The 26,839-nt window shown below is 44.4% G+C and overlaps 1 protein-coding gene across 2 annotated transcripts in view; it reads right to left on the bottom strand.

The window, feature by feature from the left end:
• Positions 1-26,839, bottom strand: part of ME3 (malic enzyme 3) — a 137,867-nt gene that overhangs the window by 22,294 nt on the left and 88,734 nt on the right. For both annotated transcript variants that reach the window (XM_070942925.1, XM_070942926.1), the window contains 2 exons: positions 18,916-19,019; positions 656-765 (listed from right to left, as the gene is read on the bottom strand). In XM_070942925.1, coding sequence (XP_070799026.1) covers positions 656-765; positions 18,916-19,019 — 214 coding nt within the window. The remainder of the gene's footprint in view (positions 1-655; positions 766-18,915; positions 19,020-26,839) is intronic.

Below are 26,839 nucleotides of genomic sequence, written 5' to 3'. Positions count from 1 at the left end.
GAGCCTACAGGAGGGCAAAAATGGCCTCCCCAGGCCCCGGAGGCCCTCTGGAGCCCGTTTCCGGCCTTCCTGAACTTCCGGTAGGCCCGTTTTTCACCCTCCTCAAGCCTCCGCACACACCCTGCACTTACCTGCATCCAAAATGGGCCGCATGGGGACTCCTGGGTCAGGAGGGGAGGGGTGGGCGGGGCCAGCCAGGAGTGGGTTTTGGGGGTTCTCCAAATTGCACAGTCTTAGCTAGAGGTTCTCCCAAACCCCTGTGAACCCACAGCAGCCCACCCTTGGGAAAATGTGTAAAAACATGAAGGAGAAAGATTCAAATGCAAGTATTTATGAAGGTTAAATCCAACTTCCAACTGTGAGGAAACACATTTTTCCTATTTTACTTTTTATAAGTGGCTGCCTCTGGTTGTAAGGAACATCTCCAGATATCTCTACGAAACTTTATGTAAACCTGGGATGAAGAGCAGAATATGTAACTCAACCCCAAAAAACGTGGTACCTCTACTTACCTTTTGAAAATTTCTTCCTAGTGACGCGCAGGAGACCTTCGGAGGTACATACTGATAAGGAGTCAGTTGCAAAGGAACCTAATGGAAAACTCCATGCAAGGTTGCCACCTTCCATTTTATCAATGAACTCTTGGACGCCTTACCTTGAATGTCATCGTTGAAAGTGCAGTAACGGTTGCGATATTTGTTGAGCAGTCGGAACGCGTTGGCATTGGCAAAGTCTTCAAACTGAATGAGACAGTTCATTCCGTACCTGCAGAGTGAAAAAGGAATAATAATCAAGAATAATAACCATTGGCAGAAGAACTAATGGGAAAAACACCGACAACCTGTTTCCAGGAAGAAATAGGAAACCCTCTTCACAAACCGATGTAATAAAACCAGCATGGCTTTCTGAAGTCTTACAGTACAAGAATCTTGGAAGTTGTAATGCAAAAAATTGTGGAGGATACCTAATTGAGGAAAATCTGAAACGAAGAAATGTTGGCATTGATAGGCTTCCACAGAGACAAATATAGATAGTGCTTGATTTACAACATTTATAATAATCTCACTTTTTTCCTTTTACCCCGCCCGCCATTCTTCCTTTATCAAGGCATCATCTGGGTTTCTATTCTTCTAATTCCCGCCCCCCATCTTTTCCCATCTATTTTATCTCCATACCAGGGGTGAAATCCAGCAGGTTCTAACAGGTTCTGGAGAACCGGTAGCGGAAATTTTGAGTAGTTCGGAGAACCGGCAAATACCACCTCTGGCTGGCCCCAGAGTGAGGCGAGAATGGAGATTTTGCAGTATCCTTCCCCCAGGAGTGGGGAGGGAATGGGGATTTTGCAATATCCTTCCCCTGCCACGCCCACCAAGCCACACCCACAGAACCTGTAGGGAAACATTTTGGATTTCACCCCTGCTCCATACCCTTATTTCATTTTCCCTTATTCATATTTCCTTTCTAACCAATCATAAAATTTATCCCATGTCTTGAAATACATCGACTCCTCTTTATCTTTTATTCTCAGTGTTAATCTGTTCATTTCTGCACATTCTAGAATTTTCTTTATAATTTCTCCTTCCAATGGGATTTTGTCTGCTTTCCAATTTTGTGCAAATACAATTCTAGCTGCTGTTATTATATGAATAATCAACTGTGTATCTTCTTTACTAAAATTCTCCGGTAAAATTCCCAATAAAAATATCTCTGGTTTTAACTATACGTTGCTGCAACATTCCCTCTAACCATGTCTGCATTTTCACCTAATAATGTTTTACTTCTTTGCATGACCACCAACTTGTTTCCAGGAAGAAATAGGAAACCCTCTTCAGAAACCAATATAATAAAAGCTAGCATGACTTTCTGAAGTTGTACAGTACAAGAATCTTGGAAGTTGTAATGCAAAAATTGTGGAGGACACCAAACTGAGGAAAATCTGAGACAGAGAAATGTTGGCATTGATAGGCTTCCACAGAGACAAATATAGATTGTCCTTGACTTACAACATTTGATGAGTGACTGTTTGGAGTTACAATGGCACTGAAAAAAGTGTCATGACCGTTTTTCACACTTACAACCGTTGCAGCATCTCCATGGTCATGTGATCAAAATCCGGGCACTTGGCAACTTGTATGTATTTATGACAGTTGCGCATGATCACCATTTATAACTTTTTCAGACAGCTTCCAACCAACAGAAGCAAGGGGGGGGGAGCAAGATTTACTTAATGACCATATGATTCTTTTTATGCAGTGATTTGCTTCAGAACCATGGCCAAAAAAGATCATAAAACCAGGCAAAACTCACTTAAGAATTGCCTTGCTTAGCAACAGGACTTTAGGGATGAATTGTGATAGTTACGGTAGTCAAGGACTACCTGTATGGATTGAAACTCCATTTTCATTGCATTTTAGAAAATAGAGCTGTAACACATCATTTAAGCCAACAGTAATGGTAATTTTTTATTTATTAAATTTGTCAAGCGACTGGATCAGAGGTGGGTTTCAGCAGGTTCTGACCAGTTCTGGAGAACCGGTAGCGGAAATTTTGAGTAGTCCGGAGAACCGGTAGTGAAAACTCTGACTGGCCCGCCCCGCTCTGCCCCACCCCGCCCCGCCCCCATCTATTCTCTGCCTCCCAAGTCCCAACTGATTGGGAGGAAATGGGGATTTTGCAGTAACTTTCCCCTGGATTGGGGAGGGAATGGAGATTTTACAGTATCCTTCCCCTAACATGCCCAAGCCACGCCCACCAAGCCATGCCACACCCACCAAGCCACACCCACAGAACCGGTAGTAAAAAAATTTGAAACCCACCACTGGACTGGATGGTTATCAACATCATATAAAAAGTACAAATCATTAAAACATTTTAAATTAAAAGAGATTCTGACTGGCCCTGCCCCTATCTATTCTCTGCCTCCCAAGTCCCAGCTGATCGGGAGGAAATGGGGATTTTGCAGTAACTTTCCCTTGGATTTATTTATTTTATTTATTTATTTATTATATTTCTATACCGCCTTTCTCCCGTAGGACTCAAGGCGGTGTACAGTCAAGAAAAATATAGACACACAAACATCATAAAATTGCTAATTAAAATTGTTACTTAGTTTGGTCAATTAAATAAAACCCAGAATTAGATAACATTTAAAAAATCATTCGCATGTTTGTATGTTTAGCCCTGCCTGTTGGAACATCAGGGTCTTGAGGGCACGGCGGAAAGCACGGAGATCAGGGATATTCCGTATCTCCGGGGGCAGTTCATTCCAAAGGGTTGGAGCCCCCACAGAGAAGGCCCTCCCCCTGGGAGTCGCCAGTCGACATAATTTGACTGACGGTACCCTGAGTAGTCCCTCCCTGTGAGAACGAACTGATCGGTGGGAGGCTATTAGTGGCAAAAGACGGTCTCGTAGGTACCCAGGTCCTAAGCCATGGAGCGCTTTAAAGGTAATAACTAACACCTTGAATCGCACCCGGAAGACCACCTGGAGCCAGTGCAGCTCGCGTAGGAGAGGTGTTACATGGGCGTAACGAGCTGCGCCCATAATCACCCGCGCAGCTACGTTCTGGACCAGTTGGAGCCTCCGGGTGCTTTTCAAAGGGAGCCCCATGTAGAGCGCATTACAGTAGTCCATACGGGAGGTAACTAGGGCATGAGTGACCGTGCGCAAGGCGTCCCGATCCAGAAAGTGACGCAACTGGCGGATCAGGCGAACCTGATAAAAGGCACCCCTGGCCACGGATTGGGGTGGGAATGGAGATTTTATAATATCCTTCCCCTGCCACACCCACCAAGCCATGGCACACCCACCAAGCCACGCCCACAGAACCAATAGCAAAAATTTTTGAAACCCACCACTGGCCTGGACCCATGCCATAAAAGGCTTTAATGGTCGTAACCAACTCCTTGGACTGGGCCTGGAAGCAGACTGGCAACCAGTGGAGCTTGCGCAACAGCTGTGTTTATGAATTTCTTGTCCTGCCTTCAGGTGCTTTGGAAGATAGCTTGACTCCGTCTTCTTTGTGGCAGCTCCTCAACTAGTGTTGTGGTCCGCCAGCAGCCTGCGGAGCTGGCAGCAGAGTCAGACATGAGGAGGCTGGGGAGGACCATGGGCCAGTCCTGGAGTCAGGGGAAGACCCAGACGAGGGCTCTGCGTCGGAGGCAGAGATTGGGCCAGGGTCATCTGGGAGCGATGCATGGACTCCGGAGCCTCCAGAGGCGACAGCAGAGGCAGAGGAACAGGAAGAGCCTGTTCCTAGTGCACGCATGTGAAGAGCTGCCAGAAGGCAAGAAGCAGCTAAAGCACAAAGGACGACTCGGGAGTAAGGCCAGGAGATGATTGGCCCCTCCCAGAAGGCTTAAAAGAGCAGCAACTGCTCTTGGGATCTTTGTAAGAAAGCAACGTTGCTACATTTGTTTCTTGTCAGTGTCTCTTGCTTCTGAACTTTTGCCAAGAAAAGCCTTTGGCAGGGTGCCAAAGAAGACAAAGGTTGGTGATAAGGCCAAAGGCCTGTTTATGAAGGATTAATTTTGGACTTAATTTGGACTAAGCTGAGAATGAAGTAATTCTCAGCTGTTCTAATAAAATATGTTTGTTTAGGACTGATTGTGTCTGGTAATAACTACTTGGGCCTAGGTCACAATAACTACTGGAACACTGCTCTGATGTCATCCCTGGTCCTTTTTTTCATTAGGATCATAGACACTGACATTTTCACAAGGATCATTCTACCACCATGGTGGTCTACTTAGGCTTGCAAGATTGAATCTGGATCAGTTACTTCTCTGAGCTTTTGGACTCATGCTGGAGCCCATCCTCAGGGTACTTCTCTCTACCGGAATATATGCTTTGGGCTATTCTATAAATTGTATTTATGTTTCAACCGGGGTGCTGATTTACCCCAAGCTTATCAGGTACTTAGAAGCCGATGGATTGGCAGCACAAGGAAACAACAGCCAATAATAGCCAGCCATCAACACACCAATCAACCAATAGGAAGGCACCACATAAATACAGCTCATAGAATAGTCCTGTGATGGCAACCCTATGGCACGCGTGCCTGAAATGGCATGCGGAGCCATGTTGCCTGGCACGTATGGCATCGCCCGTTCCTCTTCCGGGTTTCTGGCGCTCATGCGCGCACGACGATCAGCTGGCCTTCATGTATGCAACAGTGCTGGAAACTGGAAGAGCTCGTCTTCCATTTTCCTGTGTGATCATGCGCGCCGGCCAGCTGATCGTCAAGTGCGCCTGCACACCAGAAAACTGGAAGACTAGCTGGACGGCACACATGTGCACGGCGGAAACCGGAAGTTCATTTTTGGGTGCACACATGCACCCAGGGCAGCTCCTCTTCCGGACGAGACGAGCGCAAAGCACGCATTGAAAGCTCGCACATGCATGCACTCCCTTTTTGGCACAGAGTGCCGAAAAGGTTCACCATCACTGGAATAGCCCATATTTCGGTAGAGAGTTGAAGATGGGCTCCAGCACAAGTCTGAAACGTCAGAAGATTAAACCTCTGGTCCTGTGGACCGACCCAGATTGGATCTTGCAACATTATCCTAGGAAACGTATACGCGCCTTCGTCCGTGAGAATGGTTTTTGTTTAACAGGCTGTGTGAAACCCAGCACACACAAGCTCTGGATTATGTGGCAGACCCTCGGAGGATTCTTTGAAAGACCCACGCATGGAAAAAAAATGTTTCTCTAAAAGCACACGGTTAAACAATCAGCGCTTTGAATATATAAAGCGAATAATCGGGAGAGACGGTGCCGATGTGCGGAGACTTATGTTCAAAGAAAAACGTGATGAATAGACCCCTTCTGAATAAGTGGCCGAGGGAGCATCTAATGAAAAGAGAATATATTGCCTTTGGGTCCCAAGCTAAGCTATATAACTTTGGCATGGAAAAACAACCTTCCATTCAGCACCTCCGACTCTTCCTGAAGCCTGACGGTGAACAAGCCCAGGATAACACGGACGGCTTCCAATCGGAAACTGACACCAGGAAAATCAAGCTTTATTTCTACATAAGCTACTGAAAGCTCCATTCATCACTGTATTAAAAAGGTTCCTGTTTTTGTTAGTGTCTCCCAGGTGTATTTTTTTTTCTTGTTGCTATTTGTCAGGATTTTTTTTTCCTCTTTGCCCTGCTAAAATGTGTCTGTCAGCAAGAAGACAAAGGCAGCTGCCTTTGTGGCCTCTTGCTAGACATTCAGACAAGTAATTCAGTCCCTATTTTGCTCCTTGATTTAAAAAAAAAGAAAGAAAGAAAGACGAGAAAAGAAGAAAAGATTTACCTCTCCGAGGGCCCTTCCATCTCACCTGTTTTTTTTAGATGGGCACCTGTTGTTAAAGAGCTTACAGTCCATGCCGTACAAAGAATTAAAAAAAATAAATCTGACAAGGGAGCATCAAATTCCTGTCAGGAGGCTACAATTCTTACTGCACCTACCCTGTTTCTCCAAAAATAAGACACCCCCTGATAATAAGCCCAATCGGGCTTTTGAGCGCATGCGCTAAAATAACCCCCTCCCCTCCCCCAAAATAAGCCCTCCCTGAAAATAAGCCCTTCCCAAAAATATTTAAACACATGTGCAGCTGGTCCCCGCCATTTCCTCTGGTTAGGGCTAGGGAGACAGGAGCTGGAAATCAGGTAAAATGGCAAGAGGAGCTCCACTCCATGCATCCCAAAATAATAAGACCTCCCCGAAAATAAGGCCAAGCACTTATTTTGGGTTCAAAAAAAATATAAGACAGGGTCTTATTTTCGAGGAAATATGGTACTTTCTGGATGTAGCTTGCCAGAAAAATGGAGTACACGTAATCCTCACAATTCAGCCCCAAACTTCTGTTGCTAAGTGAAACGTTTGTTAAGTGAATTTGGCCCCGTTTTATGACCTTTCTTGCCACAGTTGTTATGTGAATCATTGCAGTTGTTAAGTTAGCAGCACGGTTGTTGAGTGAATCTGGCTTCCCTATTGATTTTCTTCTCAGAAGGTCGCAAAAGGGGATCCCATGACCCCAGGATACTGCAACCGTCATAAATACGAGTCAGTTGCCCAAGACTCTGAATTTCGATCACGTGACCATGGGGATGCTGCAATGGTTGTAAGTGTGAAAAACGGTCGTAAGTCACCTCTTTCATTGCCGTTGTAACTTTGAACGGTCACTAAATGAACTGTTGTAAGCCGAGGACTACCTGTAGTAGATTGATTTCAACTTGTAGTGTGACCACATCGACGTACAGATAGTGGACTTACAACCATTTGTTTAATGGCCTTGGAAGTTACAATAGCATTGAAAAAAATTGACTTGTGAATAGTTTTCAGACTTACGACCGTTGCAGCATCCCCATGGTCAAAATTTGGGCGCTTGGCAACTAGCATGTATTTATGACAGTTGCAGATGCCCAGGGTCATGCGATCACCTTTTGTAACTTTCTGACAAGCAAAATCAATGGGGAAGCCAGATTCACTTAATAACCACCTGATTTACTTAACCAGTAAAATAGATCGAAAAATGGGGCGCAACTTATGTAACAACGATGTTGCTTAGGAATGGAAATTTTGGCCTCAGCTATGGTCGTAAGTCGAGGACTACTTATATTCAGAGCCAACTCCTGATGATTTCTTGGACAAAGTCAACCAAAATTGGCTGGATGTAACCACCTATAAGAAAATTCCCCAAACTCTAAACTTCTAGTAACTATTACAATGTATTCAGAGCTCAATTCCTAATGATTTACCTGGACATGAATCAAGCAAAGTTAGCTAGGTGTAACCACTTATAAGAAAGGGGTCCTTCTTCTTCTTGTGCCATATCCGTCATTGGACATTGGCGATCATGTTAGTAATCCTATTTTGATCAACAGCCACACGAAAAAGTTTGCTGAGTTTTGTCCAAACCGATCCCTTAGATTTTGAAGCCGTGATGTTCTTCTGCCTGGACCTCGTTTGCCTTCAATCTTTCCTTGGAGGATTAAGCTTTAAATTTCTAGGTTCTACCGTATCTCACGACCTAAAATGGACACCCAACATCAAAAACGTCATCAAAAAGCACAACAAAGAATTTTCTTTCTGCGCCAACTCAGAAAGCTCAAACTGCCCGTGGAGCTGCTGATCCAGTTCTACAGAGGAATGATTGAGTTTGTCATCTGGACCTCTATAACTGTCTGGTTTGGTTCTGCAACCCAACAAGACAGACACAGACGTCAGAGGATAATTAGAACTGCAGAAAAAAAAAAAAACAATTGCTACCAACCTGCCTTCCATTGAGGACCTGTATACTGCATGAGTAAAAAAGAGGGCTGTGAAAATATTTACAGACACCTCGCATCCTGGACATAAACTGTTTCAACTCCTACCCTCAAAATGACGCTATAGAGCACTGCACACCAGAATAACTGGACACAAGGACATTTTTTTCCCGAACACCATCACTCTGCCAAACAAATAATTCCCTCAACACTGTGAAATTATTTACTAAGTCTGCACTACTATTAATCTTCTCATCGTTCCTATCACCCACCTCCTCCCACTTATGACCACTTATAACCTTGTTGCCGGTATCCTTAAGATTTATATTGACTTTGACTATCATTAAGTGTTGTACCTTATGATTCTTGACGAATGTATCTTTTCTTTTACGTACTCCGAGAGCGTATGCACCAAGACAAATTCCTTGTGTGTCCAATCACACTTGGCCAATAAAGAATTCTGTTCTGTTCTGTTCTGTTCTGTTCTGTTCTGTTCTGTTCTGTTCTATTCTATTCTATTCTATTCTATTCTATTCTATTCTATTCTATTCTATTCTATTCTATTCTATTCTATTCTATTCTAAAGTGAAGGATGCCGTATTTTCCGGGTGTCGCATCACATGTCCAAAATATTCTAACTTTCACTTTTGATGACTTCCCTTGGCCTTCCCAGGTGGCTTATCATCTCCTCATTTCTGATTTTGTCAACCTAATTTATACGTAACAGCCGCCTGTAAATCCACATTTCAAATGCTTCTAGTCTCTTCAAGTGGCTTTCTGTCAAAGACCAACTCTCCACTCTGTAGAGCAGGATAGAAAAGACAAGCCTGATTTTCAATCTTAGGCTTATGTCGTTCATTTTGAAGAATGCTGTTCGAGCTCTCTCTGTCCTTGTCTCCACTTCAGTGGTCATGTCCCAGCTTTCATGTAAATTTGAAGAAAGGAGTACCGTTCTCTAAATTGGCCCCAGCAGTAGCTTCCCTGTGGCCTCCTTTTTAATTTTAAGATGAAAACGGAGGACAATTCCAGCTGCTAGCAATTTCTTGCAAATTACTGTATTTATCCCCCAAAAGAAAATAACTGTGAATACAAGACAGCTCCCCATCTAAAGAAAGCTTAGATGGGACATAAAAGGAAAACAGACATATGTAAAATGCACACGGAGTATTCTGTATGCCGCCTGTCTTACCATCTCGTCAAATCCCACAGAAAGCAGTCTGGAAGAGATTTCCCTCCCAATTGATTATTCATACACCTGAATAAGGTAAAGGTAAATGTTCCCATCGCACATATGTGCTAGTCGTTTCTGACTCTAGGGGGTGATGCTCAATCTCAGTTTCAAAGCCGAAAAGCCAGCGCTGTCCAAAGACGTCTCCGTGGTCATGTGACCAGCATGACTAAACGCCAAAGGTGCACGGAACGCTGTTACCTTCCCACCAAAGTGATCCCTATTTTTCTACTTGCATTTTTTACGTGCTTTCGAACTGCTAAATTGGCAGAAGCTGGGACAAGTCACGGGAGCTCACCCCGTTACGCGGCACTAGGGATTTGAACCGCTGAACTGCCGACCTTTTGATCGACAAGCTCAGCGTCTTAGCCACTGAGCCACTGCATCCCTGATACAGTTGAATGCATGCCTGCAAAAAGCTGGTACAGTGTTTAAGGCAGGGGCATCAAACTCAAGGCCTGGGGGCCAGATCCGGCCAGCGGAGTGCTTAGATCTGGCCCGTGGGACTGCCCTGGAAACAGTGATGGACTGGCCCATGGTGCCTCTGCCAACCGAAAACGGAGTTCGCAAGGTCCGCTCGTGGCCCTCCTTGAGCTCCATTTTCGCTAGCAGAGGGTTGCAGGAGGCTGTTGCAGCCGAAAATGGAGCTCGGGAGGCCATTTTCACTGGCAGAGCGCTCGGGCCGCGACAGGCACCGCCCCAACATGAGTGACATACTGGCCACGCCCACCCTGGAAATGCCCACCCCGGCCCCCTGAGGTCAAACACAATCCTGATGTGGCCCTCAATGAAATCGAGTTTGTCACCCCTGGTTTAAGGGGATAGGCCAGGATGAGAGACCGCAGTTATGCTACTGACTGGCCCAGTCGTTCTTTGCAGCCTGACTTACTTGCACAGCAGTGGAAATTCTCCGTTTGCCACCCAGAAGGGCTGGAGAAAGGCAAGGCATAAATCTGGCAAGTATATAAATATTGTAATGACATACACATACTCCTAAAGAAGTCCAGACAGGACAAAAATAAAGTTTTATTAAGGATTAAAATGAACAGTTTATGAAATATGACGCAGCATCTGGAAAAATATACATGCTAAAATTGTCTCTCTTTCTCTTATAAATACACAGAGAGATTGGAGGAACCTAATTTCATCATGCGTAATAATAAGTTTAAGGGCCTCATTACCAGCAAGCGAGCATAAATAAGACTGCTAAACTGGATTGGATGGCCTGTTTTGTCTGCTCCAAATTTGGGTAGAAATTGTGGCAGAAAGCCATGAAATACGAGAGTCATTTTTCCGACTTCTGTTTGCAAAACCCGAAATGGTTGACAAAGACTACGCAAGAAAATGTATGCATCTTTATTATTCCCAAATAAGTACAATCAGGAATCAGCACACAAACATAGATAGTCCTCGACTTACAACAATTCATTTAGTGACTGTTCAAAGCTACAAGGGCACTAAAAAAAAGTTACTTATGACCATTTTTTCCACACTTACGGCTGCTGCAGAGTCCCCTTGGTCACATGACTACAATTTGGATGTTTGGCAACTGGATCATAGTTTGTTCTGCCATAGCTGCGGACCCCAAAGAACGCAGCACACACAAAGTCTATACAAACCTTAGTTTACTAAATTAAATCAGTCTTTTTCAAATAAAGGCTGTTAATTAATTTTCTTAACAGCCTACAAGAATCCAAAGAATAAATAATCATAATCTTACTACGGTTGGCAGAAAGCCCAGAAGCAATTTGCAGGAAACTGATAAGAGAACTAAGATCAGGACGCGAAGGAGAGTGAACGAAGTTGTTCCCTGCAAATTGCCTCAGTCGTCGTCCTTCCTTAAATAGGCTAAGGGAGTGGCCAATTAGCCCCAAGCCTTACTCTCGAGGAGACCTCCTCCTGAGGAGCCACTCCTGCCTTTTGGCAGCTCTGCGCGCCCGTGCATCGAGAAGAGGCTCCACCCCTGCTTCCAATCAATGGAGAAAACCTAAAGAAGGTGGATGTTTTTCGGTATCTGGGATCCCACCTACAAGGCAATGGCGACGTCAATAGCGAGGTGCGAGCAAGGGTGAATGCAGGCTGGGTGCGTTGGCGAGAACTCACCAGTGTGTTATGTGACAGACGAGTGCCAAGCATCTCCAATCTAAGATTTACAAGACAACCATCCGCTCTGTTGCACTGTATGGCACTAAATGACCACAGCAGCAACCACAGGGACCAAAATCTCTTTCCATGCCTTGGAAATGCGAATGCTCCATTGGATATCGGGCATCTTGACCACATCACAAATGACACCATTCAAACAATATTTGGGTGTGGCACCAATTATAGAGAAGATGAGAGAAGGTCAATTCCGCTGGTATGGACATGTCCAGAGAGCGAAGAAGATTTTCATGTCAAGGGTTGAGATCTACTTCAGGGAGAATTTGCCTCGGGAACTCTTAATTTCCACATATTTTTTTCATCCGAGCTCAACATTTTTTTGCAAACCAGATTGCGCCTATCAAGAAGATGGGCAGATAGAATCTTTTTGTGTGTGATCCAAATGGAATTCTTCCATAAGGAGAGAGAGCGCGATCTGCAAGTTTCTACTTGTACTCTGATGAGGCTTCATTACCTCACAAAGTACCAGGCCTTTGTTTTCCTGAGATCAAGGGGTTTTAAATTAATCTTTTACTTAAGCCTCACGCCATTATTTCTGGGCTAAATTTTGCTAGATGGAGCTAAAGGCTGGGTTTTGCTTTCAGAATCAGAATAACAGAATTGAAAGGGATCTTCGAGGTCATCTAATCCAACCCCCAGGCTCAAGCTCAGGGCAAGGACCCTCTTGCCATCTTAGACATATGGCTGTCGAATCATTTCTTGAAAACTTCTAGAGATTCTAGCCATTACATTTTTAAAAATATTTTCTCTTTCTTTCTTTCTTTCTTTCTTTTTCTTTCTTTCTTTCTTTCTTTCTTTCCTTTCTTTCTTTTTTTTCCTCTCTCTCTCTTTCCCCCTCCCTCTCCTGCTCTCTCTCATTCATCAGTTCCAAACAATTAGACAACCTTCATTCATATGTATAACATCCTTAGATCTAAAGTTTTTCTTTGTTTCATATACACACAATTTATTTATTAGTTCAATTTATATGCTGCCCTTCTCCGGAGACTCAGGGCGTCTTACAATGCGTTAAGCAATAGCCTTCATACTTTTGTATATACCTGCTTAGTAGGGCTTTCGGCCCCCCCTAAGCGGTGTTCTTTTTTATACAAAGTCAGCTTATTGCCCCCACAAACCGGGTCCTCATTTTACCTACCTCGAAAGGATGGAAGGCTGAGTCAACCTTGAGCCTGGTGAGATTCAAACTTGCAGTAATTGCAGGCAGCTGGTGTTACTTAACAGCACTTTAGTCTGCTGCGCTACCAATCCCTCTCCTTCCTTCCTTCCTTCCTTCCTTCCTTCCTTCCTTCCTTCCTTCCTTCCTTCCTTCCTTCCTTCCTTCCTTCCTTCCTTCCTTCTCTCTCTCCTTCATCAGTTCCAAACACACAACCTTCTATCTATAACCTTCTAAGATCTAAAGTTTTTCTTTGTTTCATGAACATACAATTCCCTTCCTTCCTTCCTCCCTCCCTCCCTCCCTCCTTTGTTGACTCCCGGTGCCCGCTGGACAGATTCTTCCATTTTCCTTGGCAAACTTTTTCAGAAGTGACGTGCCATTGCCTGCTCCTTAGGGCTGAATAGCCCAAGGTCACCCAGATGGCTTTGTGCCTGAGACAGGAACTAAGAGTCACTGTTTATTGTTCTGTTTACAGTATTTTTAAGTCACCTACATCACGCCTTCCACTTCCAGTTCCCAAGATTGCCCACCGGCAGAGGCAGCCAAAAAGACATAGTGATAAAAAATCTGCAACATATTCTCGACTCCAGCAAAACGGACATCAACAAATATCTTTTGTTGGGAGTACGTTTCCAAAACAGACAGATAAAGGCTGGCCTGGGATACCCTTCCTGACATATAAACTTATCCTGGGCTTTTAACACGACGGCTGAATCTGGCTTCAGGTACATCATCCCAGGTGCTCTGTCTGGTCCTGCCGTTTGTCACATCATCACCTATCAAAGACTGGCAGTCAACCAGAGAATATGGCACCATCACTTGAGGTGCATCTCCAGGCCAATTAACATCGCCACCTATGCAAAAGACCCCGGCAAGGGAAGGAGGTATCAATCTCTTTCCGTCTTAAGTCCTGAATTGATGAGGCTGAAAGGACAGTGTGTGAGGACGTCTTGATTTTATCACTCACCAATGTTCTGTCTCGGGAGAGACGACTGGGCAACTCACCAAACAAGACCGAATTAAGCTGAAAACCGAGAGCGGCATGTTATTCACTTGCTGAACAGTTGCTCCGATGCAGATCTTTAGTGAGTTTTCTTCCATCTTTTCAAAATGTGGATTTAAACTACAGGTAGTCCTCAGACTTACAATGGTTCATTTAGTGACCGTTCGAAGTTAGACTGAAAAAAGTGACTTAATGACCATTTTTCACACTTATGACCATTGCAGCATCCCACATGGTCAGGTGATTTATATTCGGGATGCTTGACAACGGGCTCACATTTATGACGGTTTATTGGTTCGATTTATATTTATTTATTGGTTTGATTTATATGCCGCCCTTCTCCAGAGACTCAGGGCGGCTTACAATGCGTTAAGCAATAGCCTTCATAATTTTGTATATATCTGGTTAGTAGGGCTTTTGCCCCCCCCCCAGCGGTGTTCTTTTTTATACAAGTCAGCTTATTGCCCCCACAAACCGAGTCCTCATTTTACCTACCTTGAAAGGATGGAAGGCTGAGTCAACCTTGAGCCTGGTGAGATTTGAACTCGCAGTAATTGCAGGCAGCTGGCAGCTAAGTGCTACTTAACAGCACTTTAGTCTGCTGCATCACCAAGGCTCCTATTGCAGTGTCCCAGCATCAGGTGATCTCCCTTTGCCACCTTCTGAGAAGCAAAGTCAATGGGGAAGCCAGATTCACTTAACAACCGTTCAGTTACTAATTTAACAACTGCAGTGATTCCGTTAACAAATGTGGCAAGAAAAGTTGTAAAATGGAGGAAGACACAATTAACAAATTTCTCACTTAGCAATATAAATTGTGCTCGTTAAGTCGAGGACTACCTGTATAGCTTTGGGTCTAAAGATTGCTATGGAAAGCCAAGATTAAGGGTGAATCTTGTTACCTGTAGGAATTCTTCAAACCAGTCGTGGGATTCAATTTTTTTTACTACTGGTTCTGTGGGTGTGGCTTGGTGGGCATGGCGTGGCTTGGCTTGGTGGGCGTGGCAGGGGAAGGATACTGCAAAATCTTCATTCCCTCCCCACTCCAGGGGAAGATTACTGTAAAATCCCCATTTTCTCCCGATCAGTTGGGACTCGGAAGGCAAAGAATAGATGTGGGCGGGGCTAGTCAGAGGTGGTACTTACCGGTTCTCTGAACTATTCAAAATTTCTGCTATCGGTTCTCCAGAACTGGTCAGAACCTGCTGAATACCACCTCTGCTTCAAACTCTTCATTTTGTAGGCAGCTGATCCTCTGACAGGATCAATATCGATCCTCAAAAGTTTTCTGTAAAAATATCTCCACTTCTGCACCCTTTACCCTTCCAACCCACTCTTCTTGTGTCTCCATCCCTGTTCTCCCTCACCAGCTGAGTTAGCTATTCCAGAAAGATGCATAAATTATCATAAAGAGCAACGAACATGATTAGGGGACTGGATACTAAAACATATGAAGAACGGTTGAAGGAACTGGGTATGTCTAGTTTAATGAAAAGAAGGACTAGGAGAGACATGATAGCAGTCTTCCAATATCTCAGGGGCTGCCACAAAGAAGAGGGAGTCAAGCTATTCTCCAAAGCACCTGAGGGCAGGAGAAGAAGCAATGGGTGGAAACTAATCAAGGAGAGAAGCAACTTAGAACTAAGGAGAAATTTCCTGACAGTGAGAACAATTAACCAGTGGAACAACTTGTCTCCAGAAATTGCAAATGCTCCAACACTGGAAGTTTTTAAGAAGATATTGGATAACCATTTGTTTGAAGTGGTGTAGGGTTTCTTGCCTAAGCAGGGGGTTGGACTAGAAGACCTCCAAGGTCCCTTCCAACTCTGTTAATCTGTTATGTGCTTTGGTTCTAATTATTTGGCTGCAAATGCTACAACTGGTGCTGCTACTGTGCCTCTAATGATACCGTTTCAGTAATAGCAGGTTCGATACATTTAATTAATGGTATCTATTAAAATCCTTTTAAGATTATAATCTTGAGGGGACACAAGGTCAATACCGGATAGAGGACCACTTGGAAATCCCAAACCCATACATGATGGTGATTGATGATGATGATAATAATGATAATTATATAGTTGTCCACCAAGATTGGGGAGCTGTAGAACTGAACTTGACATGAAAGAGACTATTTTAACTTGAGCACTTCCTCCTCATCAGCTGAGGAATGTCGTTGGCGGGAACCAACTTGAGGACATATAAATTCCTTCTATGACGTGGGATGGAGCCTTTTGAAGGATACAATCCCAAATAAACCAACTTAGATTGAAGTTTCTCAGGAAAGGCAAGTCTATTTTCTACTCCTGGAAGCACATTTGGCAAAAATTGGGTGGCTCCTGGCTCAGCTTCCTGCCCAATTGGGAGACCAATTTTTTTGTATCTTGCTTTGGCAGGCAGAGGCCTTTTTTATTTGCTAAGAAGCTTTCCAGTTGATTTACTGCTAAGTAGCATTTTAATTAGTTTATTAAATTTCAATTGATGTATTGCTTCACCAAATCCCTATTTCATTTCTAATTTTGTCATTTTTTAAATTCAATTATATTTTAACTGTTGACATTTAATGTTTTAATTATCCTCTGGCTAGGTTATTTGCAATCATTTTTTGTGGGTTTAGTAGACCAGAGTTCTTCAACTTCAGCAAATTCCAGATGGGTGGATTCCAACGCCTACAATTTGGGGAGTTGAAGTTCAACCAGTTTCTAGTTGTTGAGAAACACTGATTTAGACCAGCGGTGAAATCCGGCTGGATCTATCCGGCTCGTGTGAATCGGTAGCACCGGTGCTGGAAAGCTCCACCCACCCACTGGGATGTCATTACGTCCCATTTTTGATCCTCTGCGCATGCGCAGAAGAGGCCTGTACACTCCCATTCCCGAACCGTTAGCGAAGGTAAGTGGATTTCACCGCTGATTAGACATTTTTTTGTGTAGAAAGATAACGTATGAAATAATGAAGAAATAAATAGGGGACCCTCGGTACCTCCATAGCGAACCGAAGGGATCAAGTTAAATTTGACACCAGTTAAAGCAACTTTAGTCTGGTACTGTCTTTTTCTAGTCAAGGGAAGGAGGAAACCTTTTGTAGATGGGTCTACTTGTGAGCAAGTAAGAAATGTGACTACGGGGGATCATGCAGACCAGTGGTGGGTTCCTCCCGGTTCGGCTGAGCTGGTAGCGGTGACGATATGACGTCACTGAACCGGTTCTCCCCCCCCCCGCCCTCCCACCCCCCCCACGTTATTCTTACCTTTTATTTGGTCCCACCCCCAATCTATTGCTGCCTCCTGAGTCCCAGCTGATGAAAAGGGCCGCCCTACAGCTGATCAGTGTTAAAAGCAAACAAATGAGTCGGGTCGTAAGTGCGAGGACCTTCCAGAAATGACTCTGACCAGCTAGCCATGCCCACCTAGTCACATGACCTCCAAGCCACACCCACAAAATAAGCCACGCCCACAGAACCGGTAGTAAAAAAAATTAGAACCCACCCCTGATGCAGACATGAGATTTCACTTGATGAAGCTTTCTTGAATAAATGTAGAGATCATTAAGATGTGAGCTATCACTTGCACTGTGATATTAGCCTAGCAAGGTAATCCAGACAAAAGTAAGACCCAGAAGGCCTAATTGAACTATATTGTAAAGATACATTAGCACAAGGGTGTCAAACTCAGATTTAACAGATTAATAGAGTTGGAAGGGACCTTATAGGTCATCTAGTCCAACACCCCTCCCCCCCGCTCAAGCAGGAGACCCTACACCGTTTCTGACAAATGGCAGTCCAGTCTCTTCTTGAAAGCCTCCAGTGATAAAGCTCCCACAACTTCTGAAGGCAACTTCTGTTCCATGGGTTGATTGCTCTCACTGTCAGAAAATTTCTCCTTATTTCTAGGTTGAATCTCTCCTTGTTCAGTTTCCATCTATTATTCCTTGTCTGGCCTTCAGGTGCTTTGGAGAATAGCTTGACCCCCTTTTTCTTTGTGGCAGCCCCTCAAATATTGGAAGACTGCTATCATGTCTCCCCTGGTCCTTCTCTTCACTAGACTAGCCATGCCCAGTTCCTGCAACCGTTCATCGTATGTTTTAGCCTCCAGTCCCCTAATCATCCTGGTTGCTCTTCTCTGCACTTTTTCCAGAGTCTCCACATCTTTTTTATAGTATGGTGACCAAAACTGGATGCAGGATTCTAGGTGTGGTCTTACTAAGGCTTTATAGAGTGGTATTAAACTTGTACATTGATATGGACCATAGGCTAATCTGTCTGTCTGTCTGTCTGTCTGTCTGTCTGTCTGTCTGTCTGTCTGTCTGTCTGTCTATCTATCTATCTATCTATCTATCTATCTATCTATCTATCTATCGGTAAAGGTTCTCCTCGCACATATGTGCTAGTTGTTCCTGACACTAGGGGGCGGTGCTCATCTCTGTTTCAAAGCTGAAAAGCCAGCGCTGTCTGAAGACGTCTCCGTGGTCATGTGGCCGGCATGACTAAACGCCAAAGGTGCACGGAACGCTGTTACCTTCCCATCAAAGGTGGTCTCTATTTTTCTACTTGCATTTTTTACGTGCTTTCGAACTGCTAGGTTGGCAGAAGCTGGGACAAGTCACGGGAGCTCACCCCGTTACACGGTGCTGGGGATTCAAACCGCTGAACTGCCGACCTTCCGACCGACAAGCTCAGCGTCTTAGCCACTATATATATATATTCTTGCACAACCTTGGCTTGAGTGGGAACCCCAAATTATTTTTCTAACAGTTCCATGACGGTTGTCTTGCCTGTGACTCTTCCCCAAGATCATTCCCATACACCTGAACTGTGAGCAGTTACTTTAACAAAAAGTAGTAATTCTTGGCCTCGCGTTAACATCAGAAATCCATGCGAGATAACATTTTTCACATCGGGATGTCCTGCCCCACGGAGAGGAAACAGTTCCTGCTCTACCACATAAATAAACAAGACTTAAGAGGGCCTACATCCAAAGGGGTCATTCTGAGACCACCCAAGGGGGCATCCGTGCGCTTTAAATCTGCAAGCTGAAAGCTGGTTTGTTTACATGCCTCAATCTCTCACGGTAAAGCAGCTAACGGAGAGAAGAAGGCTACTCACTTGTCAGCAACCGCTTGCATAAACTCATCCAGCAAGTCATCATACTGTTTCCCACGAACTCGCTTATGTTTGAGGCCAATGTAGAGCGGGTCATTCAGGAGCGCCTAAAATAGAGGAAGAGAAAACAAACAATGTCTGCTTGAAAAAGCAGCGGGATATTTTTCTCCTGCTCCGGATACAACCCTTATTCCTGCATTAGCAGGAAAAATTGATGATTTTTCTTCAGTTAACCCCAAATAGTAAGGTTTTGTGTGGTGGCTCAGGTTTGGTGACATCGAGAATGTGAGAACAGGAACCTGGCTCATAAAACACCTCTGTCTTTTCCTGGGAATAAATGGAATTGGGTTTCCTGCCTGAGGAGCGGGTTGGACTAGACGACCTCCAAGGTCCCTTCCAGGAAGGATTTGCAAGGAATATAAATCCTTCCATTCCCCACTGTCCTGTCAGAGCTGAAGAAGCTTCTTGGATGAGAAGCGAAAACGTCTTCAAAAGAAAAAAAGAAAAAACAAGAAAGTCCAATTGTCTCCTGGAAAAGCACTTTTGAGGCAATATTCCTGCAAATTTAGTGCTGCGGTGTCAACATCTGGATAGAGATCAGCTTTAAAGTGATGCAGGCAGAGAACATTCATGTTTTAAAACATTTTTTAGAGCCTCTGAAGTCCTGCGCAGCCATACTAAAGATGAACTACAAAGAGGTCCTTCGTTTCATGAAAGCTGTCCTTCAGGTGTATTTATTTTCCGCTTCAGTCCTTTGACTTTTACCGTACAAATGGTACCGTTTAATGCACAGTCTTTTCACGTTCCTGCGTAAAATACGAAAATGGGAATTGCCTTTGTGAAATGTACCGTTTGATTTTAGATAGATTGATGAGAAGATACGTTTTTCTTGATGTTGCTCTTGAATTTTTCCTTTGTAAAGCAACGTTTATAAGCATAAGCAATTGAAACTTTTAATCCTTATTAACCTCTTTCAGATTTGCTCCTTTTTTGAGGCTGGTCCTTTTATGTTTTTCTGAGAAAATATGGCCACTGTGTATACAGTCGTCCTTGCTTCTGTGTAAATAAAAGAGCTCCCTCACAAAGCAAGGCAAATGTGTGTCTCGGTTACAGAGTAATATTAATCCTCTGTTCAGATTTCAGTGTAACAACAAAACTGTGGAAATATTATCCTTCCATGCATTTCATGCCTTTCCATTCCTCTCTTGCCTTGAATAATAAGAGCAGGCAATTAGCAATTTACTAGATAAGACCAACCTTTGACCATGTGGGAGGAATGTGTACTGAGGATGTTACCTACTTGGGTAATGAAACGTTTACAGAAAAACAACAAAGCTCAGGAAGTACCAAGGACCCAATAGAATCTGGCCCGTGAGGTGCTTAGATCTGACCTGTGGGCCCATCCTGGAAACAGCGAAGGACCGGCCCATCGTGCCTCTACCAGTAAAAATGGAGCCCGGGTAGGCCACACATGGCCTCCCCGGGGCTCTGTTTTCACTAGCAGAGGGCTGCAGGAGGCCATTGTGGCCAAAAACGGAGCCCGGGCAGGCCGCACACAGCCTCCCCGAGCTCCATGTTTGCTGGCAGAGGGCTGCAGAAGGCCGCCGTGGCCAAACATGGACCCTGAATGAGTGATGTGGAACTGGCTACGCCCACCCTGCCCTCCTCCGGACCCCCCTGAGGTCAAGCACAACTCTGATGTGGCCCTCAATGAAATCGAGTTTGACACCCCTGCAATAGAAGATAATATTTGTAATTCAGGGTTGAACTGTAAGGTTTTGGTGCTCTCTCATCTGGGTTGCTTTCTTGCAGACGTTTCCTTACCCAGCATCATCATTGCACTGATGATGTTACCTAGTTGGGTAATGAAATGTCTACAGGAAAACAACCAAGCTCAGGGAATACCAAGGACCCAACAGATTTTAATTAGTGTCAAAATTTAAATATGAAGAATGTCTGCTTAAAAGAAATGCTTCGATCCGAGCTCAGTTTCCATTGCAGGTAGCCCTCGACTTATGACCACAATTGAGCCCAAAATTCATTAAGTGAGTGTTGTCTCATTTTATGACCTTACCTGTCACAGTTGTTAAGTGAACCACTGCAGTTGTTAAGTTAGTAACACGGTTGTTAGAGTGAAACTGGCTTCCCTATTGAATTTGCTTGTCAGAAGGTCGAAAAAAGGGGGAATTACAGGACTACGGGACACTGCAATTGTCATAAATAGGAACTTGTTGTCAAGCGTCCAAATTTTGATTAAGTGTGAATGGGGATGCTGCAATGGTCATAAGTGTGACAAACGGACATAAATCACTTTTTTTCAGTGCCGTTGTAACTTCAGTGAATGCTCCCTAAATGAATGGTTGTTAAGTCGTGTACTTGATACGCGAGAGATGCCAGATGCTTTGTCCATGTGTCAACTATGCTCAAATCAACCAAAGGATGGAGAATGGACCAGTGGTGGGATACTGCCGGTTTAACAACTGGTTCGGTGATCGTGCACGTGCGCAGTTTTAGAAATACAAACCTTCTGTGTTACCACTTGGGAGTAACACAGCTGTTGTGGTCCGCCAGCAGCCTGCGGAGCTGGCAGCAGAGTCGGACAGTGAGGAGGCTGACGAAGAACATGGGCAAGTCCTGAAGGCTGAGGAAGGCCCGGATGAGGGCTCTGCGTCGGAGGCAGAGATGGGGCCAAGGCCATCGGGGAGTGATGTGCGGACTTTGGAGCCTCCAGAGGCTGACAGTAGAGAGGCAGAGGAACAGGAGGAGCCTGTTCCTAGTGCATGTATGAGAAGAGCTGCCAGAAGGCAGGAGCAGCTAAAGCAGAGAGGACGACTCGGGAGTAGTGCCAAGAGTTGATTGGCCCCTCCCATAAGGCTTAAAAGACCAGCAATAGCTCTTGCCCTCTTTGCCAGAAAACAACCGTTGAGAGATTTGCTTTGTGTTTGGATGTATTTCTTTCTTGTCAGTGTCTTCTGTTCCTGAACTGTTGCCATGAAAAGCTTTTGGCAGTTTGCCTAATTATCCCAAGATCAGAGATAAACTGAAGAATGGTGTTTTGAGAACTTTGCTTTCATTTAATTTGGAATACGCTGAGAATGAGTTAATTCTCAGCTGTTTTAATAAAATCTATTTGTTTTTGGAACTGTTTTGCATTTAAAATTAACTACGTGGGCCTGGGTCACAACAACAGCTGAGGCGCAGCAATCTGCTCTGCCACACCAATCAGCTGAGAAGATAAAGGTCAGTAAAGTGCAGGGGCAGGGGGGCGGGCCAACTTGATCGTCGGAGCAAACCGGTTCGCTCCCAGCTGATCGTCGGAGCCACCGGTTCGGTCGAACCAGTCCATACCAGTAGAATCCCACCTCTGGAGTGGACGCTGAAGTCCTGTCCCTTATCTTGCCTCATTTGATTGACACATACACACCCAAGCCCCAGACACCACTCCACAAGGCTTTGTCTTGTAATCCCAGTCTATGTACACAGACGCATAATTCATACTTTTGACTGAAATATTATTTTTTCCAAGACAGCCATAACTCCGGCCATTAACTAATGATTCATAGGAAGCACTTTTAGTTTAGCTCGGTGGGAAACAGGATTCTGGACCGCATACATGGAAACAGAAGCAGATGCAAAGACCAGGGGACAATTAAACAGACTGGATGACTAAGAGGAAAGCGATTTGGGTCTCAATCAATAGGCTGATTCAGCCGCACCGAAAACGGGGGACGGTGAAAACATCTTTCCAAGTGACACATTGTTCCCACAGTTTCTCGCTGACATTTCACATCGTTTTGGTCGTTGTTTTCCCAAACAGCGAAAGGCACAGCTGTGTTTCTACACCAGGAAACCTAGAAGGGGATTCCCTGGATTGAAATTCAAAGGTCCTCTCTGCTGTGACGTCCACTGAAGACAAGGCTAGGATTTTTTTTAACACTAAGGTAAAGGTAAAGGTTTCCCTCGCACATATGTGTTAGTTGTTCCTGACTCTAGGGGGCAGTGCTCATCTCCATTTCAAAGCCGAAGAGCCAGCGCTGTCCGAAGACGTCTCTGTGGTTATGTGGCCGGCATGACTAAACGCCAAAGGTGCATGGAATGCTGTTACTTTCCCACCAAAGGTGATCCCTATTTTTCTACTTGCATTTTTTACGTGCTTTCGAACTGCTAGGTTGGCAGAAGCTGGGACAAGTAACGGGAGCTCACCCTGTTTCGCAGCACTAGGGATTCGAACCGCTGAAGTGCCAACCTTTCAATCGACAAGCTCAGCGTGTTAGCCACTGAGCTACCATGTCCCCCTTTAACACTACCTTTAACACTACCAGCTGCCTAATTTGACAAAACCCTCACATTGATTAAGGGGATTTAGTCTTGCAATTACTGCAGGAAGTCAATAAGTATTCCGCAATCTCCCAAAGGTGTTTTTTTTTCCGAAGTGGCAACTGGACTTTCTGATTTTTCTCTGAAGACGTTTCGCTTCTCATCCAAGAAGCTTCTTCAGCTCCGACTGGATGGTGGGGAATGGAAGGAATTATATTTCTTGCAGATAGCAGCTGGTCATTTGCGGGGGTTTTTTGAGAGTCGTTGAGGCCACTTGGAGATTTATCTGTGTCATCGGGGTTACCTGAGTGGTACTAATGGTTCCTGTAATCTGCAATCTGTAATCTGTATGAATGTTCATACTCCTGTAAGAAGTTAGCACCCACCCCTCTCCTAGGAAAATGAGATATTCTAGGAAATATTAAAAAAGCAGAATATTTCCCCTAAAAGAGAAATATAAATCTTAAGACATAAACTCAGAGCCTCAGCTCCCTGCCCCTAGCAGATACTCTGGTTATTTACAAGACAAAAGGCTGGGCCAGCTTATCTACAACACAAAAGACATGGCCCTTAGGACATGATAGGATTAGCTCTCACTGAAGATCCAAACCAGGACAAAGCCATTAAGCCATAATAGGAATTGCCCAAAGCACCCTCATTACATCATCACCCAGCAAGATTCAACCAGGCCTGGGACACAGACAGCCTACAAAGTTGGCAAAGACCTCCCGTCCCCTGATAGCCAATGGGATACATTTCTTGTACAGGAACAGGAAACTCTAAGGCAGGGCCCAAGAGAGTGTATAAATATATCCCTCTCTCGACTCCATGTGCTCTTTTTTTTTGCCCAGGATCCAAAAAACCCATGTGGTCCTGTCCACCATTAAATCATCTTTCCAAGCAGTCTCCATGTTTCCAGTGTCTTTCTCCCCACTTGGAATTGAACCCAGATGGATATTTCTTCCAACACTCCCACACCAAATTGCATAGCTAGAAATCTGTAGAGATTCTCAGTTATCCAGGCTATGGTTGTCCCAAAGGTGCTTTTTTCAAGAGGCAACTGGACTTTCTTGTTTTTCTCTGAAGATGTTTCGCTTCTCATCCAAGAAGCTTCTTCAGCTCCGACTGGACGGTGGGGAATGGAAGGATTTATATTCCCTGCAGATAGCTGGTCATTTGTATTTTTAGAGAGTCGCTTAGGCCATTTGGAGGTTTGTATGTGTCCTTGAGGGATGCGGTGGCTCAGTGGTTAAGACGTTGAGCTTGTCGGTCAAAAGGTCGGCAGTTCAGCGGTTCGAATCCCTAGTGCCTCATAATGGGGGTGAGCTCCCATTACTTGTCTCAGCTTCTGCCAACCTAGCAGTTTGAAAGCAGGTAAAAAATGCCAGTAGAAAAATAGGGACCACCTTTGGTGGGAAGGTAACAGCATTCTGTGCGCCTTTGGCATTTAGTCATGCCAGGCACATGACCATGGAGACGTATTTGGACAGCGCTGGCTCTTCGGCTTTGAAACGGAGATGAACACTGCTCCCTAGAGTCGGGAACAACCAGCACATATGTACCAGGGGAACCTTTACCTTTACCGTGTCCTTTGGAGTCACCTGAGTGGTACAAATGGGTGTGAAGCCTTCTTGGAATTGCTGAAAGGACTGTGTTGTGGAGCTGTGCTTTTTTGCAGGATGTTTTTTTATCTTGGGTCCCTTCACTGTCGAACAGAGGCGCAGGCTGTTGGGGATGAGTCAGCGTGGTCCTCAGCTCAATCTCAAATCCCAATGGAAATTATGGTCCCAATTATGGTTGTAAGATGAGCTCTATCTGTAATGGCCTCCCTATTTGCCACAACCATAGCTAACTCAGTGTTGCTCAACCTTGCCAACTTTAAGTGGTGTGGACTTCAACTCCCAGAATTCCCCAGCCAGCCATGCTGGCTGGAGAATTCTGGGAGTTGAAGTCTACACCTCTTAAAGTTGGTAAGGTTAAGAAACTTTGATCTAGCTCACGGGTGTCAAACTCGCATCGTTTGTCATGTGACACGGCGTTGTCACATGACATATCGCGACTTTTCCCCCCTTCGCTAAACCGGGGGTGGGCGTGGCCAGCGAGTGATGCATCCAGCCTGCAGGCCGTGAGTTTGACAGCCCTGATATAGATGAACCTAATCTTGATCCTTGCTTTCTCTTCCTCAATTTTAAGACCCAAGTAAACTTTGTCCCAATATCAAGGTTGCTGATTTTTACTTTATTTACCATCAAACCTGATAAATAGCCAAGCTCACATCTATCTGGCATGCTGTTGTTTTAGTACAGGGGTAGGGAACGATAGTCCTTTTATGACTTGTGGATTTCAACTCTGGTGAAGTCCACAAGAAAGGAGCTCTGGTGGCTCAGCAGACTAAAGCACTATTATTAACATCCACTTACATCTGCTGCCTGCAATTACTGCAAGTTCAAATCTCACCAGGCTCAAGGTTGACTCAGCCTTCCATCCTTTCTAAGGTAGGTAAAATGAGGACCCAGATTATGGGGGCAATAAGCTGACTTTGTATAAATATACAAAAGTATGAAGGCTATTGCTTAACACATTGTAAGCCGCCCTGAGTCTCCGGAGAAGGGCGGCATATAAATCGAATTTAAAAAAAAAAAAAACTCCCAGAATTCTGGGAGTTAAAGTCCAGAAGTAGAAGAACACTGACAACTGCACTGTTACATACTGTGAGGAGTGTTTTTTTATGGATAGACTCCGTTTCCTGTGTACATGCAAACTTGCGTGCATTTCTCAGTTGTTAATAAATGATGCATTTCTGGCTCTGCTTTCCTGCACTTATTAACAGCCTTGAGTTCTGTTCTCCAATTGGAATTTTCTTTTCTCAGCCCCTTCTTCACAATAACCTGAACATTACCCACCGTATTTAAACATTTCACAAAAAAATAAATGAGAAAAAGCCATTAAGAAAACTGTATGACCTTGTCAATTACGGTGAGTCACTGTTTCATTTTGTGCTTTGGGAAAATGGCCTTTGATTCTTACAAGTACATAATTTTCTGCTTTCTGCTGCTCAAAACAGAGACAAGAGCATGTTGGTTTATTTTCATTTTAAAGTTGCAAAAGTAGAAGTTCTTCTTATCCAGCTGGAATCGTTCTTTTGATCTGTTGAAGGTTGAACTGGAAGAGGTCCTGAATTTATTGGCTTTCCCAGGATCTGCTAAAATGTTAACACGTGGATCTCATGCAGAGACAGATCAAATCTACCAGGTAGATTAAGGAAATAAAATCTGGTGTGGAGAACTTGAATAGAGCAACCTCCTTCAACTTGGTGTCCTCCAGATGTTGTGGACTTCAGCTCCCATACTTTCGGTTGATTGTGAGTTGGGAGAGTTGAAACTCCACACATCTGCACAGCACATAGAAATGGATACACTAAGAGGAACAATCTCCCAAGACTAAATATCATGAAATAGCCAACAAAACTTCCAGAAAAAAAGTATTAATTTGTGAAACACAGTATTACTTTGTAGAATTTGCTGCTGCAGATGGGAAGACCACAAACTTAGATTGACTTCCTTCCTTCCTTCCTTCCTTCCTTCCTTCCTTCCTTCCTTCCTTCCTTCCT

This window comes from Pituophis catenifer, unplaced genomic scaffold (genome assembly GCF_029215685.1).
Source record: "Pituophis catenifer annectens isolate HBS135680 unplaced genomic scaffold, rPitCat1.0.hap2 SCAF_4, whole genome shotgun sequence".
In the NCBI taxonomy this organism is placed as follows: Eukaryota; Metazoa; Chordata; class Lepidosauria; order Squamata; family Colubridae; genus Pituophis; species Pituophis catenifer.
This window is presented reverse-complemented; position numbering and strand designations above follow the sequence as displayed.